Genomic DNA, 16833 nt, shown 5'->3' with positions numbered 1-16833 from the left:
TTGGCTTGCGTGCTTATACCACTTATCATATGTAATTAGTACATGTGTAGGAGTACATTTGTGCTGATCTGCACAGGCTCCTGAGGGCAATATCAATTCAGCAAACTTCAAAGCACATTCAGCAGGTCTCCATCCTCATTATTCTTTGTGGTGATATTTGTTTTTATTTTTGTTAAGAATTTTTTTTCAAAGACTTTTTTTTTTATATATATATATATATATATAGCTCAATATGTTATTTAGAGCTGAGCTGCCTCACAAAGAACCCAGGCTCAGCTTAGAGAAGAGAAAGGAGGACTTAGAGTGCAGATTTTCTGTATGTGTATACTGACACAGAACCAGAATTATTTGATTGACACACACACACACACACACACTCCCTCTCTCTCCCTCTCACTCACACACACACACACTCACCTACCCTCATGCACAGTAGGGGTGGGTGGGGGGATCAATACAGTGAAATTTTTTTAGTATATCATTTCGAACTGACATAATACATTGTGGATTACTATATTAAAAAGAAATCAAGGGACGTTTCAGTCCACTAGATGTTGCCAAGTGCTCATTCTCACTAGATCGCAATACGATTTCGCAAATATCATGATGATCGTAGTGTCGCTGGCGACTTCCCACCCCTAATGCGCACATATGCGTACTGTACGTACACTGCACTCATGTTCACATGCATGCACACACACACCAGGAGAACAATTCCACATTACAACATTAGGGCCTTTAACTATATCATTAATTGACTGTTCTCTCCATGTTCACTGCAGAGATATGGGAATATTGCAAGATCACAAATAAGAAGCCCGATGGTGAACAAACACTCAAACATTTTTACATCTGAACACCAAATCCCTACAGACAAAGCTGGAGGGATTTTACTTTCGTGTGAGCTTACTTTTGGATTGGTTGGATCAGTGTTTTCTGTGGAGTGGGACCTCCCTAGGATCCTCTCTCTCCTTGCATTTTATATAGAAAATATATGTGAAAACCATGTCCCTCGATTGTTCAGTGCAGTGTTTTCACAACTGATAGAAATGATGAACCAAACTACAAAGAAAACAGTGAGTTGCTCTCTGTTTTCCCAGAGCTTGTAACCCAGCGGTTAATGTTTTATTAGTTTAGCTTTCCCTGCAGAGTTTTACTGCCTCATAATGATGTAAACACTCTTTTATTGTACTCGATATCCAACATCTTGCAGGGGAATGGCGTACCACTGATACTGTTGACTCTCTCTCTGCAGGTTACTTTCAAAGCAGAGGACGGTAAGCCGATGGCCATCTGCCAGGTCAACGTGGAACCAACACCCCATGTTGTGGACCAAACATTCCGACTTTACCATCCTGAACTGTGTTTCCTGAAGAAGGCCATCCGCCTGCCACCCTGGCACGACCCCACAGGTGATTACAGTTACCACACTTGTCTCCCATCGGCCATTAATCCCTGTAACATACTGTAGCTGCCATCCCCTGCTCCCCTGACTGTGTCCCCAAAAGATAGATTCATGTGATTTGTATCATTTTATTATTATTTTATTATTATTTATTATTATATTTTATTTGCATGTTATTGCATTTTCGGTATTGCTTTCTAAAAACAAATGTGCACGCAGAGAAATACAATAACATAAAGACAACATGGGTGGGCATACAGTATGGAAATAAATATACAAATGCATTCTATTTCCAATTTATTGTGTTTTTTTGTTACTAATATATCAGCATGAACAATCTCACAATATGGTAAACAATAAGAACAGAGAAAGCAGGTAATGAAAAGCAAGAAGAAACTAAATTGATTCAGTAAAGAATAATACATGTAGAGCACATCTACAGGTTTATGTGTATATGTATGGACATAATATAAAAGTCAGCATGTTGGGTCTTCACAGGGGATTAAGTCCAAAAAGGTCTTCTTTAATCATCAAATCTTTTATGTCAGTATATGTATATATAAATTTTTTTTTTTGTCATATTTTGTGTTGACCAGTGAGTGACCCAGATACTAGACCCTACATTTCTGTACGCTGCAGTGACCCAAACATCATCTGCCAGACGAGGATGCTGGTGAGTGGATACATTCCTTTTCTTACAGGTTAAATTGTCTACTACCACTATTATTTGTAAAGGGAGTAATTGTTCAACTTAAATATTCAACTTAATCCTTTACTGTGAAGAAAAGTGCTTTATTCTATAGCTCTATAACTTTCAAGCTGTTTTGATGCACAAAACAAAGGTTTGTATATGTCACATGTGTGCATGACAAGTGCTAAAGTTCAGTTTCTTTTATTTCAGCCTCTTTTTAATTATTTTACCTTGCATTCTAACATCTCTCTGCCTCTTTCTCTCTCTTTTTTTGTCCAGGTGCCAGGGGAGCCTCAGGATGTGTACTTGAAAGTGCCAGGGAGTCCCAGTCCACACATAAAAATGTTCTTTGTGATGGTTTTCACGTATGTATTATTTACTGTATAGGCATACTGTGCGTTCACACACACACACACACGCTCACATTTCAGTCTAAAGAAGCATTCTTGGACATTTCTGCAGGCTTAAATTATTTAACTCATCAGATTAAGGTTTGCTGATCAGGCACACCCTTCCTCTCATCTTGCAAATCTCCACCACAACAGTGTTTGGGGCTGTAGAGTCATTATGTGGGATAAATGATGGCTTCCTCTTTAATGTTGGGGATTCATCATCATCATTCAACTCTAATGTAATACCTGTGAGGGCATTTTGACTGGACACATATTTATAGTGATGAGCTGATAGTCAGGATTGGTGTTGGTCCAATAATGGTTGAAATCACTGCATCATACACGTCCATTACAATCCAAGTATCAAACGATTCTCTACGACTGTGAAATGTAAATAAAGCTATTGATATCATATTCATAAGCTTTTATTCAAAGGCTTATATGTTAACTTGTCTTAGCATTAATGACAATTACTGGTTAATGTGAACCATTGCCAGTTCAGCATCATACTTCAGCATCCACTGGGGGAAGCAACTGCAACAATAATAATACAATTTTGTCGACTAAAATGATCATGCTAACCACCAAGCTTTGGCCCAGGGATGAGACGGGACATACCAGACACTTACTGCATGGATAAAGTACAATTATGTCCTTGGTGGGGACAATATGGATTGAAAATAGCTAAGTTAAAAGTAGCTTTTGGGCCTTATTTTATTTATTTAGTTATTTCCCCAGTCGCTCATGATGCAGAACCCCTCTTACAGATATTTTACCTTTGTGGTGCAAATTGCAAAACCTTAGCAGAAGGATGAGAGTAAAGCCTTGTTAAACCTATACATGATAATCCAGCCATTCTTTTAAGAAAGCACTGTAGCGGATTGTTTAGAATCAACTGTGTCTGGTAATAACACACGAGTGGAACACCTTCTATTCATTTTGTCCCTTTCTTTGCAATCTATAGAAATGTTTAATAGCATCTGACAATGTACCACAGCAGCAGCTTTAACTTAGACATACTGATATTGGGTCTGCTTGCAAAAACACACATTACTTAAAGTCTTTCCCCCAAATGGTCCTTGAGTGCTGTTGTCACAGAGCTAGGCGGATTACGTGACTACTCCGCTCTCCTACTTCAGCTCTCAGAGTCAGGCAGGACCACTGAGACTGAACTCCCTTAATGTCAGCAGTGAGGAAATGATGATGATTATGTTTCTGCTTATTACTACAAGGGTACAGCAGCAGCTTGGCGCGCCTCATCTCTGACCTTATGCTGCTCCTGCTGCATCTCCAGGGGGCTTTAGCTCAACTCTTCCTGATGATGTGTTGTTCTTCTCTGTAGTGATAAGTGGATGGCGGCACCATCACAGATCTGGCAGATGTACGTGCACTTCCTGGAGCGGGTGGATGTCAGCTGTGTGACTGGCCAGCGCACCCGTCAGTCACTCGTGCTGAGGGGAAAGCAGACGGTACACAAGGTCAAATGTTTCTCGTCACAACCAAAGGAGACTCAGGTACAAACTATCACTATTAGCATATAAATATACATAAATAAAAATCTTATTTTGAGTTTGTTCATAATACATAATACAGTATATTAACTTTAAAGCGCCAGTGTGTAACCTCTGTCTTCAAAACACTGCTAAGACCATAATTCAGTTTTCTTAATGTCATAGAAACATGTTAGTCTGACTAAAATTGAGCTACTCTTAGTCAGGCTAACAAACCTGGATAATGCGATTCATAGTCCGATTACTCCCGCCGCATGTACAAGCTTAGTCGGGAAGAAGAAGGAGACGAAGTAAAGACAGCAGTGGCAAGTTCTTTCTCTGGACAACACAGCAACCACAAGAGCCGTGCTCGTGCTAATTTGTATCACGATTAACATGCACAGCTGGGACGAAACATACAGAACATTTTTCTGTGACTTAAAGGTAAACAAGAAACTGATTCAAAATGCACGAGTTTACAGCGCCATCTACGGGGGCGGAGTCAGAAATGCACAGCCAATAAATGGATTTTGTCCTCCACATGTATACTCAGACTTGTCCCATTGCCTGTCGTAGTCGGACTATGGCCTTAGCTTGATTAAACTGACTGAGAAACCCCCGGAGTCCCGTGGAGGCTTAATCAGCATTGTGGGTAGTCATTTAACAATGGTCTGAGTGTAACAGACATTAGTTTATCTTTAAAAGTTGTATATCTTGTACCTGAAGCATCACATTCACTCCAGCCCTCTCACAGGTCTTCTAATTTTCTTATAAGTGAGTCAGCAGGGTCTTGCTGTGTTGCTGCAGGTCTCTGCTCTGTGTAACTATGTGTCTTGTTCCCAAACAGACCTTATCTAATTGTGTTTGTGTCGAAACAATTGAAGCAGAAAATGTATTTTTTTGAGACACATGGAGAGAGTAAACTAAGTTATTGAAATATCGACATGTATTGCTGCTCCTTTGGACAGAAGCTGTTCATTAATTGATGTGGCATCATGCTGTTTCAATCCCACTGGACTGGTTTTTGTTTTTCTGTCAGTGATTCTTTTTTCTTTCCCTTTTCTTGTTTTAAACTGAAAACTGCACACACTGCGTTTAAGTCCATGGGTCGGATTTGGCTTTTAGACCCATGAAGAGTTCATGTTTTCAAGTTCTTTTTTTTTGTTTTGCGTTGTAATTTGAAAAGAGATCAATTTCTAAACCCAATTTTGAACATTTTTTTAAGATAGTTGCAGACACATATGGAAGGCATTGTGCAATAAAGAGAAAAGTTGAATCAAAATTGCTCAAATTATGTCATTGAACATGAATGTAATGAAAAGAGCTTCGTTGAGAGCGTCTCTTTTTTGTGTGATGATTTCATTCAAATTGCTCTATTAGCAGCAGGATACAATAGAACAGCAGCAGCCTCCTTTGTAAGAACACCAGGTTAAGATTTGAGTCATTATCAAGAACGTTCTAGTGGAGATTGATGGTGTAATGGCTCTTTTCATGGCGTTCTGTCTTGTTGTATTAGGCGCCCACATTACTTTCTGCAATCATGTCAGATCATGTTGGGACACAATTTGACACAATAGGAAAAAAAAACACTTTGATGGCTTTTTGCACCCTGAACATTTGGAAAATATGTTCCAAGAGTGTCACATGGCTCTCCATTTTTAATAGATTATTTCTTATTAATGACTACATCCAAGAAGAGGGGGGAGTTTGACAGTGTTTCTCATTCAGAGGTGCAGTAAAAGGGCTTTTCATTTCTCAGTAGTCATTCCTATTAAAACAAAAGCAATGGACTGTCACAGTCACTATATACCATACAGCACGGCCCAAACGTGTACACACTGAAGAAATACTGGCTGGAAGAGGAACAGATGTATTTTTAATAGATTTTAACATATGCATCGGCAGCCTCTTTGATCTGCCTCCCGGCAGGTTAGCGCACTGTGGTGTGCAACGGAAGAGTCTTATGAAACTGGATAAAGCTCACCGCCAGAGAATTGCTTTGCTTTTCTCGACAGATTAAAAAGGAGCTGCACAGTAAATCTCATTCTCACATCCTTCTGTCTCTCTGTCACTCTCCTGCCTCTGCTCGCTCTCATTTCATTGTCTATCTATCCTCTGCCTCTTTAACCGAGACCCACTTTCTCCTGTAATGTATACATCTCCAATTCTTCTGACTTTGCCCCAGTGAAGACCTCTGTTTTCTTTACTTTCTTGTTTTACCTTGTGTGTATACAATCTCTGTTTGACTTGGGCCTCTTTTTGCCTTTATTAAATGAAATGTGTATTTACTGTCTCCGCAGGTGGATCCAGAGGGTGTGTTTGTTTTGCCTCCCTCAGCGGTGCAGGAGCTTCAGCTGAAGGTGCAGCCGTGGCGGCCGGGCGGCCGCTTCCTGTATGTGAACGCGGTGGACGTGGAGAGTAAGCGGCTCATCACTGCCTGGCTGCTCTGCCTTAGCGTCCATCAGCCTGTGCTGTCTAAGGTATGAGGTGGTTGAGGCTTTGGTAACTGGAGGTTAAATCATTACTTCACTGTGTCTGCAGCCATGATGTGTTCGCTGCCGTTTCTGTCTCTTCATTACCCAGACTACATTCTGGACAATGTGGTCAATACCTTGTTTTTCCAGAATGTACAGTATGAAGTAAACAAGATGGCATCTCAGGTTCTGCTGCAGCTGTTTTGATTTATCTTTAGCAGTTCATCGGAAGTCCAGTGATGTTACGGTTCAAATCGGTGGAGGACACTTGCGCTGTAATTTCATTCACTTCACACGTCTCAGTGATATAATGAACAAATGCGTGTAACTCAAAGCTGTTGGTGACTTGGAGTCCCAATCAATGCTTATTGAATCATCTTGGTGGTTTCCCAGCTGTTCATTCCCAACCAGTTTAAGGTAAGTGTCAAGAAAAGGCTAAGTACAGCTGATCCCAGGTCAGTGCTCAAATCCTCTGTCTTCTGTAACTGCAGTCTGGCTCCCTAACTGACTGACTGGCAGGTTATTACACAGGTTACGTCAGGTCGTATGGATCTAAATCAGCAAGATATGGGTTACAGATGTGCGTCCTCAGGGCTTGTTTGCTCATAGTAAACCCACTATTTTTTGTATTCCTTCACAAATCATATACTACTGATACTTTGGAATTAGAACAGCGCTGACTGTCTGCATGCACGTGTGTGTTTACAGGCATTTGAAGTGTGTGTCCCGGTCAGTGGCGGGCGAGGCAGCTCGAGAAAGATCACCTACACTAATCCATACAAAAGCAGCCGCACCTTCCTGCTGCGGTCTGACCATCCGGACCTGCTGCAGTTCAAAGAGGATACATTCCAGGTGAGATAAGATGGAAGTAAAGCAGTTGTCTCGCCCTCATGAGGACTAAAATCAATACTTTGATCGACATCTAAACACAAAAAGTCAAAACCTTATTATTCCTTAATTCAAAGCTCACATTTTCGATTAAAACAAAGGGTTTCATGGGAAAAAAAGCTATCTGTGATGTTACTGTCTTGTCAGTAACTAAATTAGCTTTAGCTTTAATTGAAAATGCTATTACTGAGCACCGGTAGTAAGTCTTTGTCTTTAAATTGAGAACTTGATTATTACTACACCAAAAAAATAATGAATTTGGAAAGGAGCGACTTCTTCTAAATGGAAGAACTTGTTGCAAAGTGTTTTCAGTGTTCTTGTCGTGAGAGACGTCTGAACCCTATTGCAAATGTAGCCACTGTAGAGCAAGTTGTTGAGGTTTGTGAGACAGCAGCATGTTAGCAGATCGGAGGCAGCCTCTGTCCACAGCATTGAGTGCAGGTCACCGTGTTTTCTGCAGCACTCGCGGCTCACTACACGGTTACTGCTAATGGCTGAACTGTGGAACAACCACTACACTGCATCCAGTGGACCTGACACGTTAGTTCATTTAATAGAAATAGAAATAGAGGCCTTTATTGTCATATTGTGCTCTCACCAAATTCTGCTTCAGAAAACATTCACAACACAACACACCACACGAACAGTATCTTCAAAATAACTTTTCAAAAAAAAGTGTCCCAGGTTTGACGCACACACAGACATTGACGTTGATAAACCCTGAGAAGGAAGTTACAACTTGCAGAGTGTGATGAATTTGGCAGTAAGAGATGAACAGCCGTCTCCGCCTTCACCGTGAGTGAAGAGTACATTACATCAGGGATCTCTCACCTCACATTATGACTGTTCATTTCACAGCTGAGAAAGTGAGTGATTTCCTTGTTTGCCCTTAGAACAAAACAGGAGGAATCTGACAAAGTCATTACAGCTGTTGTCCTGTCGCCGGGTCGTCAGCCTTGATGTAGGGAACAGCTGATGTCCCGCCCTTCATTGCCTTTCATGTGTAAAATGACAAGACAAATGGCGGAGTCAGCATTTAAAATGAACAATCACATGAATGAGATCCAGTGGTCGTCTATGTCCACATTAACTATTGAAGAGTCTCACTGCTGCTGTCCATGAGACACTGCATCCATTAGCCAGGAAGGAGGCAGAAAGAGTGAAAAACAGCCCATTGTCTGTTTTTCCCACCTTGTCAGCGAGACTTCAGGTGTCTTGTAAAGAATTTAGTGTGCCCCGAGCATTAAGCAAATGTGGAGACACTTCTCTTTTTCGAAATAACTACCCCGCCATGATAAAGGAAGCTGTCGGGAGGGCAGAGATCAATACTGCCACACTTTTTGGGGGAAGATTACAGCATAAATCCCCAAAATTGACCCATAAATCCATTGTGGGCTATTACTTGAAAATACAGGGAGACAGTCCTGTACTGATTAAAATACAGCGAAAACAAAACGACCAAATAAAAAAAATGTACGCGCTGTGAGCCCTGGTGGGATAAGAAGAAAGCACCGTGTGCACTAACGCTGAGAATAGAGAGGAAAAGTCACTCCTTTTGCAGGGCAGCCATTTTGACAGGTCACAGTTGGAAAGTCACAGGTGCAAATAATCAAGATAATGATGGCTGAGTTCCATTTAGCCTCTTCAGTTTCAGGGTGCATGCTGGTTCACTGTCACACTGGCTTGACTTATGTGAACTAAATGGTGCCACTGTTAATATAAATAGTAACACCTGCCAAAATATGTCAAAATGTCTTCCGTGCCAAGGGCCCATTAGGACAAAAACAGAGACACATTAGGACAAAAAAATCAACACGTACAGTAGTACATTTCTGGTTTCAGATAATCCTCATCAGACTACGCCCACAGTGAGAATACGTGGTAATGTCGTGTGGATAAGCCACTGCTTCACGTACAAAATGTTTCTTTATAGTTTAAATGGATCAGTGAATGTATTTGTCAGTGGGATTGTAAAAGAGTATGACTCTGCTCAAGACCATGAAGATCTAGAATCTCATTTTGAAGATGATGGTGTGTAATACACACTATATAATCAATATCTTTTAAGAAAGTGTTAAATTGTGTTGTTTTAACTGAGACTTTTTCAAAACTCTTGAACCCCTATAATGTAAAGGTGTTATTTATACACATCCCCATCCCAACTCATGAGTGAGTTTATACCAAAGAGATGATTTTTGGTCTTTATGGACATGGACACATTCCCTGAAAAGACAGAAAGATAATGACTCCCCTTCACAAAGCAGATTATTATAAAGGATGTTTCGCTGTGTTCAGATCAGCGGTGGAGAGAGCTACACCATCGGACTGAGGTTTGCTCCCAGCCAGAGTCCCGGCTCAGTGGAGATCCTGGTCTACGTCAACAACCTGGAGGAAAAGACGGAGGAGACATTCTGCGTGAAAGTCAGCTACTCATGAACTTGTGTGTGTTTGCTTCACTCAGCAAGTAAAAGAAAAAAGCAACCTGGAAATGTTTGATTATTATTATTATTATTTTTCCATTTTAAAACTGCAGTGTGTAACTTGTAATTCAAACCCTCGTCAAATGGTCAAATTTAAAATCAGCATCTCCCCTGTTTAGAATAAAAAAATATACTAAACAAGTAATGGTATTGCATCGAACTGATTCGAATCAAATTGAACTGTTTCATAATAAAAGCCACCATTCTTGAATTTAACTAAAGCCCATGTATCAAAATATATAGAGAATCGTTCCTTAATGGAGAGATGCACAGGAAGTCAATTCTACTGCTCCAAAGAACCCAGTCGTTCAGCAATGTGATGATGAGATAAACACTTCTTGTCTCCGCCCACCCCTGTGCTGCCGCTGTATACACTCAAACGCTCCCACAGTCAGGTTTGATAATAGTGCAGGTGAAGGATCCAGCGCACAAATGATGTTACGTCGTTTGTGTTCACGAATGAAGACCAAAAAGAGGCAGAATAATATATGATAACATATATAATAACAAGTTCTGCACTTCAGTTTCTAATATGATAAATTCAACACAAGCTGTTGTTTTTCTAGTTTGTATATATGACCAGATTTAAGACGGAAATAAAAACATTTTTTATCACATGCATTTCTCTTTTATGTCCGTATAAATAAAATGTATTAATGTAAGCTGTGACCTCACACACACACAAAATACAATGTTTAAGCTTCCCAAAATTGTCCAAAGGGACTATATGTGCGAGAAGATAAAATGTCAGCGTGCTCATGTGAGAATAAATCTCCAAGTTTACTAATTACTAAAGTTTACTCATTTGAACACCAGTGAAGTGGAAACTAAACCAAAAGTTCCTTTGCACAAAAACAAGTGGTTCGACTGCAATCAAGAAATTCAATGGAAAACTTGCAAAACCTGATTTTTTTATGTTTAGTAGTCACTGAGACAGCCGTCTCACTATAGAGGCCGAGTCCCTGCAGTGGTGTGTCCTGAAATGTCCGGCAAATGTCTGACAGTTCATCCTCGACCGGCGGAAGGTGCGGCCAAAGGGTGGAAGCAATAATGTTTTATCGACTTTAATTACCCCGCAAACCCACTTGAATGCCACTTGATGGTTGAGTTTTAATCTAAGCTTAGCCAGGCCCCACACACACACACACACACATGCACAAACCTCCCCACCTCCTCACCTCCCAAACAACGAAGCCTCATCACTGGCATTATTAGAAACAGTGCCATAATGAGGTGTGATTTTCTAGCAAGGCACACTGCTCTTCCGATCGCCCTCATTAACACCAGCACCCTTTTAAACCCTCCCATCCTCTGCTCCTCGGCTCGTTCTGCTGTGTTTGTCTGTCTGAGCCACAGAGAGAGGGGGAGAGAGAGAGAGAGAGAAGGCCATGCAGATTGTGTTATGTAACGCCGAGTTACACAATCCCCCACCCACCCCCACACTCCCTCCCACTGCACTTCTCTCTTATTAGAATGAAGGCTGCAAAATAAGCCCCAGCACAGCAGCAAATGCTAATAAAAAAGAAGCCAGGTGCTCCCCAGCTTCACCACCTCTAACATCTTGTCTGAGACAGAAACCTCAGTGATTTCTCTGTTAATGTAATGTTAACGAACACAAATGTGCACGTACTAAAAACAGCCTGGATTCTGTAGGTCCATGTTGCCACTGATATTGTTTCTTGGTCTATTTGGACCTTGCTCCTGGTATTCTGGACACCTAAAGAAGTGGCAGTGTGAAATCTCTTCTGCTGCTGAGGATCATCTGCTTCGACATTTGACATGTTGTGCGTTCAGTGACTGTTGTCGTCCTATCTTTTTGATCCTGTCGGTCCTGTGGGCATACTGGTGAGGGTCAGCTGTTATGTCCATGGACTAGTCTTCTTATCCAAACCAACTGTAGTATTTTTAGAAATACAGAGAGCTAGAGAAGCTGCAGCACTGGCGTTTATGTTTCATGACATGGAGAGAACTTGGAATCCCATTGCAGGCTTACAGCTAATGTTGCTCTTTGACTCCACACAGAAAAAGCTAAACTACTGGAATTATACCCATGTGCAGCTTCCAGCTTATGGATCGACTCTTTGATTTCGCTGAACTTCTGTTCACTCCTTTTTTTTGCCAGCTGATGTCTCTAACACATGGTTCTTTCTTTTCTTTTCTTTTTGGCTCACTCCCTGCATCTGTGGCTGAAGAGAAGGCAGACGATGTTCCACTGCCGTCCATTTTCATGATGTATGTGTTCAAGGCAGCTTGGTGAGGTTAACTTGAGGCGTCTGGCCAAAAGTAGCTATAGCTACAAAAAGTGAGTTTAAAACTCTAAATGTGTACAAGTGAACTTTCCTCTGTCGATTCTTAACGTCGACGGACTCACAGCGAACCAATCAGGACGAGTGTTGTTGATGAGCTTCAGTGGGAGGCTGTGTCAATGAAGCTTCAGGCTGGTTTTCAGCGACGTCGTCTCTGATCTGCTGTCTCCACTCTGGTCACAGATCATAACGCAATTTTTTTTCCCCACGTCCTCATAATTTATTAGTTTCTCTGAATCACGCTTGATGTGAATAGGAGGGTGCGTGGTAATTTGCATCCGAATGATTCACACTTGTGTCCTGTCCTGTGTGCAAAGACCTTTTACAATGACATGTCTCCAAAGGTCTCCAATAACACCACAAAAAACAGATTTGTCGCATTGTAAGTCAGGGGCCACTTACGGAGCAGTCTGATCTCAAGTAAAATAATAGCATAATAAAATATAAACCACAAGAACTCCAATGTTTTCCCTTGGTTTTACGTTGAATGAATCTTTTCACAAAACATCTTATTTTAGTCACAGGTATCTGGAACTAAACATTCTAGTATTTCACATATGATTAGAAGATGTCAAGATCTAGAAATGACAGTGAAAGCTGTGGCCGCTCCAGGTTAACACCCTTACTTCTTCAGAGAGGGGATGAACAGGCGGACACTCAGGTGATGTGGAAGAGTCTGAGTGTTTATTTCTCTCAACAGAACACATATTTACCCCACTTCATAGTGACTAATGCTAACTCTGCCCGTACGCCAGCTTCTCTCTCTGCACGTACACTTGCCTGGTCATTCTTACAACAGTAGTTTACACAAATTTATCTTGAGGCCCGTATTGGACCTTCTGGTGGGCCCGTTCTGGCCCGCGGGTCGTACGTTTGGCACCCCTGCTCTAGAGGGATCTGAATACTTACTGAAGACAAAGACGTTGACAACACAACGCCTCCAAGTCGACCGACAACTCCGTATGCACAAACTTCATCATCAGGTTGTTTTCCAGTGGCCATGTTTCACGGGTGTCGCTGCACCGAGAGTCTCTGAGTCAGAGGATGACCATTGTTAATTCCACCCACTGCGATTGTTTCTCCAACTGCCTCCGACTGTCCCGCTGAATCAATGAACAAATGTGAGATGTGGGCAGTGAATTGAGATAACACACAGCACCTCTGGCATGTATGAGATGCACTTTTCTGTTGCTGCTCTGATTCAATATAGGCTGACAGTACAGATGTGTTTCATGTAAAATTGTTTTTTTCTCTTTTTTCTTTTGCTTTTGCACTTTTCGTCGAGTGTGAGCTGCATGGTAGTTCTCTCGGCGAGGGGCAGAGCTGCGCTGACACCTTATTAGCGCTGCCAGTCCAGTTGTTGTCGGTTCCTCCTGAAAGAGCACAGACACCCACCACAACGGCTCACACTGTCTGCTCACCTTGTTAGTGTGGTTTGGACGGCTCTTGTCTAAATGCCCAGCGGCAAGGCCGCCTTGATATTTTGCTGGATGGAAAGGTGCCTGTTATTGTGTGTGGAGGAACCCAGGCCCTGTAGCCACAGGTGCATGTCTTTGTTTTATATCATTTTGGTTGTGGTTGTTATTGTTTCTGTTTTGTGCATGTATATGTTCCCCGTGTGGGCCGTGAGAATCTGCGTGTGTGTGAACAGAACAGAACACTGTGATGGAGGTATCAAAGATCTTTGAAACTGGAGCCACATGCAACCTAGCAACCAGCCCTCCTCCTCATGTTGTGTACACCGCTGGCCATGATCTGTTCTCACACAGCGGAGGGAGAATAGCTCGTGTGTATAATTTCTATCTACTTCAACTGGAGAGAACACACACACACGCTACAGAAAAACTTCACCTCTTTCCTGATCAGTGATCACAGCGACGGCTGACAAACACCAGCTGTGACATCACTGATTCAGATGTCACTTCAAAACGTCGGCTTCCAAGCCACAACTTCTTTTTCAAACAAGGCTCGAGGTGTAAAAAGTTGTGTTTTTTTACAACTTGGAGAGTTTTTTTGATCAAGGAAACAGAAAAAAAAGAAGAAAATAGGAAGGTGAATTTAAAGCAGCTGTTGGGTCTCATCTCAATGAGGGGGGACCTGGATGGGATTAGATGTGAAGTGTGCGAAGGAGCTCTTAACAAACTGAAATTCAATTACCTCATTACTAGTCTCTGCAGGACCTTTGCTCAACCACGAGTGTCGCGCACAAAGACTATTTTACCGAGGCAGGATGACTGTTTGTCTCTCTGCAAACACACAATCCATTTTGAGGACATTTCTCAGTAGATGGCAGCCTCACACACACACACACACACACACACACAGCTGACTTTCACTGCTCTTACCATGGCAACAGCAAAGGAAAATAGACTTGGATCTGCACTGTGGACTTAAAGTCACAGACACTATCCCACATGCAATAATAATAGCAAAGTAAAAAAGATTTTGACATGTTGTGATATGGTATTGTTGTTTGTAGGACAAGTTTACTTTCTTCAAATCACTTCATGGTTCAGATAGTATTTCAAAAGAAACCATAGTATATTAATAAACGAGCCACAACAAACAAACAGGTACCAGTTTGGGGCGGATAATTGTGATATTTTTGCTGTTATTGTTCTTTCCCATCTTCCCATATCAAGATATTCTTTGCATGTCCTTTGAGGGCTTTGCAGTGTATAAGTGACATCAAACAGTAAAATAATGTGGCTAACATATCCTTATCATGTCCCCTCGACCTGGCATAGATTTTATTGGGCGAGCCTTTTGTTAAAGCGACACAATGTCGGACTTCCACCCCTGAAATGATGTGTCTCCAAGATTATATTGATGGTACATTAACTCATAACAGGGCGCATGTCACTTCTGTCAAGGCCACAAAGTGACAAAGTTACGCAGGTGGAACTATTCATCGAGAGGATGCCGTGGCAGAGGCACCACAGAAACCAAAGAGGGTTAAGACAAGTTATAGAATATCTGGACAGGGGAAAATATTGGTCTGGCTTCAACAAGGGCGACCTGATCTTGTTACTGTTGGACTAGTTAGTGTAAATAGTGTTGCTTGTCATCTATAGTGAGTGCGTTTGAGCTCGCTGTGTGTCAGGCCGGGTGCTTGAAGTCGTCTCATCCTCTCGTCCGTCTCGTTTACAAATCAATTGTAATGTGCGCACAGTGAGCAATAGGTTATAAAACCTGAAGCCCTACGGTTCTTTTGTCGTTTTCATAGGGGGTCAGTTTGGAAATCTTACATTGTGTTACTTTTTTATACAACTACTTAAACGATCCTGATTCTTGAACAAGGCAGCAGTCATTCTGCCAGAGAATCTCCTCTCTGTAAGTCCATTCATAGAATCCAACCCGTGCTCTCTGTGACTGTGTAACATGACGACTTTCCATACATTCAAATGTGCACGTGTGTGTGAAAGAGAGAGAGAGTGTGTTGATGCATACATGAGTCATTGCTCAGTGTGAAGGGAATCACATGACAGGAGGATATCCAGTCTTGTATTGGCCATCGGGAAAAAGAAAAGCCTGTTGGTTGACTGCATCAGTAACCAAGGAACTGTCAAAAAAATCCATGACGTTTTTACCAGCTTTGACTCTTAATCGTCCCTCTCTGTGTACATGTCATTCAGCGAGCCCATGAGATCGTGCTGTGTGTGTGTTCGAGGCACTTTTCAGCCAAAAGATCTCGGCCTGAATGTTCAATTTTCCTTTTACCAGAACGCCCTCGAGTCTTTTTACTACCAAAAACTTGACTTCACCACTAAATGTGGGACAGGGTTCAAAATATTTATTTTCTGATTCATATCAACCTTCATTTGAAAAAGGCTGGTATCGATTCAGAAAATCCTCAGACTGATCCTCAGCACAAATCCTGTGAGCCTGAGTTTGTAGGTTTGTCCATTAATTTGTCATCTATGGCGTAAAAAACCCAGAAATACTCACTAAACAACATAACATCAGTATTCTCAGCACAGACGGTGTGAATGCAGGCCGAGCTGTGCTCACAGGACCCTCTCCTGGACAACTTAGTAATTACATCAAACTCTCTGCTGGGCTTCTAGGCTGTAGATTTTGACCACGAACAGTGTTTTAAGGGTTAAAAAAGTGCATTAATGGAACTACTGGGGTTAATTTTCTGATGTAAATGAATGAGATCCACTAGCAACATTGCTCCTATGAAATTCTGTTTCTTAACCAAGAGAAATTGGTGACTTGAATCTGAAAATTGAATAAAACCAAGATCGTGTGAATCAGAACCAGATTGATTCAGGAAATGAGTTAGCTCTTCATGCACCTGACCTGTTCTGAGTATCCTTGAACAAACGCTGTCAACCATCTGTTAATATGCTCAAAACAAAACAGAACAAGGGAGAGGAACTGTCTAAGATGAGGTGCCAAAAAATACAAATAATAAAAATAAAATGATCTTTTTTCACTTTGGCCTAAAATTCCTGAGACGACTTACCCCTTCAGTTTCCTTTAGCTTGTGTAGCAGTAATGCCAGAAGCCATTAAATAGAGGGTTCATGTGGGTTTGTTGGATAATAAACCAAAGATATATCGAGGGCCAGTGCCCTCTTAAAGATTTTATGATAGAAGCAGTTACACAAAGTGAGTGATGGTGCCAAATGGAGGGCTTTGTGATCATATTTTCTTGTTTGCATGCACATACTGTCTGCTGAGGCTTAAATATGTATGTGTG

At 41.5% G+C, this 16833-nt stretch overlaps 1 protein-coding gene across 1 annotated transcript in view; it reads left to right on the top strand.

Annotated features, from left to right (window-relative positions):
- nphp4 (nephronophthisis 4) overlaps window positions 1–10437 on the top strand; it is a 137825-nt gene extending 127388 nt beyond the window's left edge. Inside the window, exons 24-30 of the mRNA XM_044037700.1 lie at window positions 1256–1412; window positions 2002–2078; window positions 2376–2461; window positions 3831–4002; window positions 6279–6458; window positions 7161–7304; window positions 9636–10437. Coding sequence (XP_043893635.1) covers window positions 1256–1412; window positions 2002–2078; window positions 2376–2461; window positions 3831–4002; window positions 6279–6458; window positions 7161–7304; window positions 9636–9776 — 957 coding nt within the window. The 3' untranslated portion in view covers window positions 9777–10437. The remainder of the gene's footprint in view (window positions 1–1255; window positions 1413–2001; window positions 2079–2375; window positions 2462–3830; window positions 4003–6278; window positions 6459–7160; window positions 7305–9635) is intronic.
- Window positions 10438–16833: the final 6396 nt, after the last annotated feature.

Source organism: Solea senegalensis, linkage group LG11, assembly GCF_019176455.1.
Source record: "Solea senegalensis isolate Sse05_10M linkage group LG11, IFAPA_SoseM_1, whole genome shotgun sequence".
In the NCBI taxonomy this organism is placed as follows: domain Eukaryota; kingdom Metazoa; phylum Chordata; class Actinopteri; order Pleuronectiformes; family Soleidae; genus Solea; species Solea senegalensis.
Note: the sequence above shows the minus strand (reverse complement) of the source record. Positions and strands in the feature narration are given on the sequence as shown.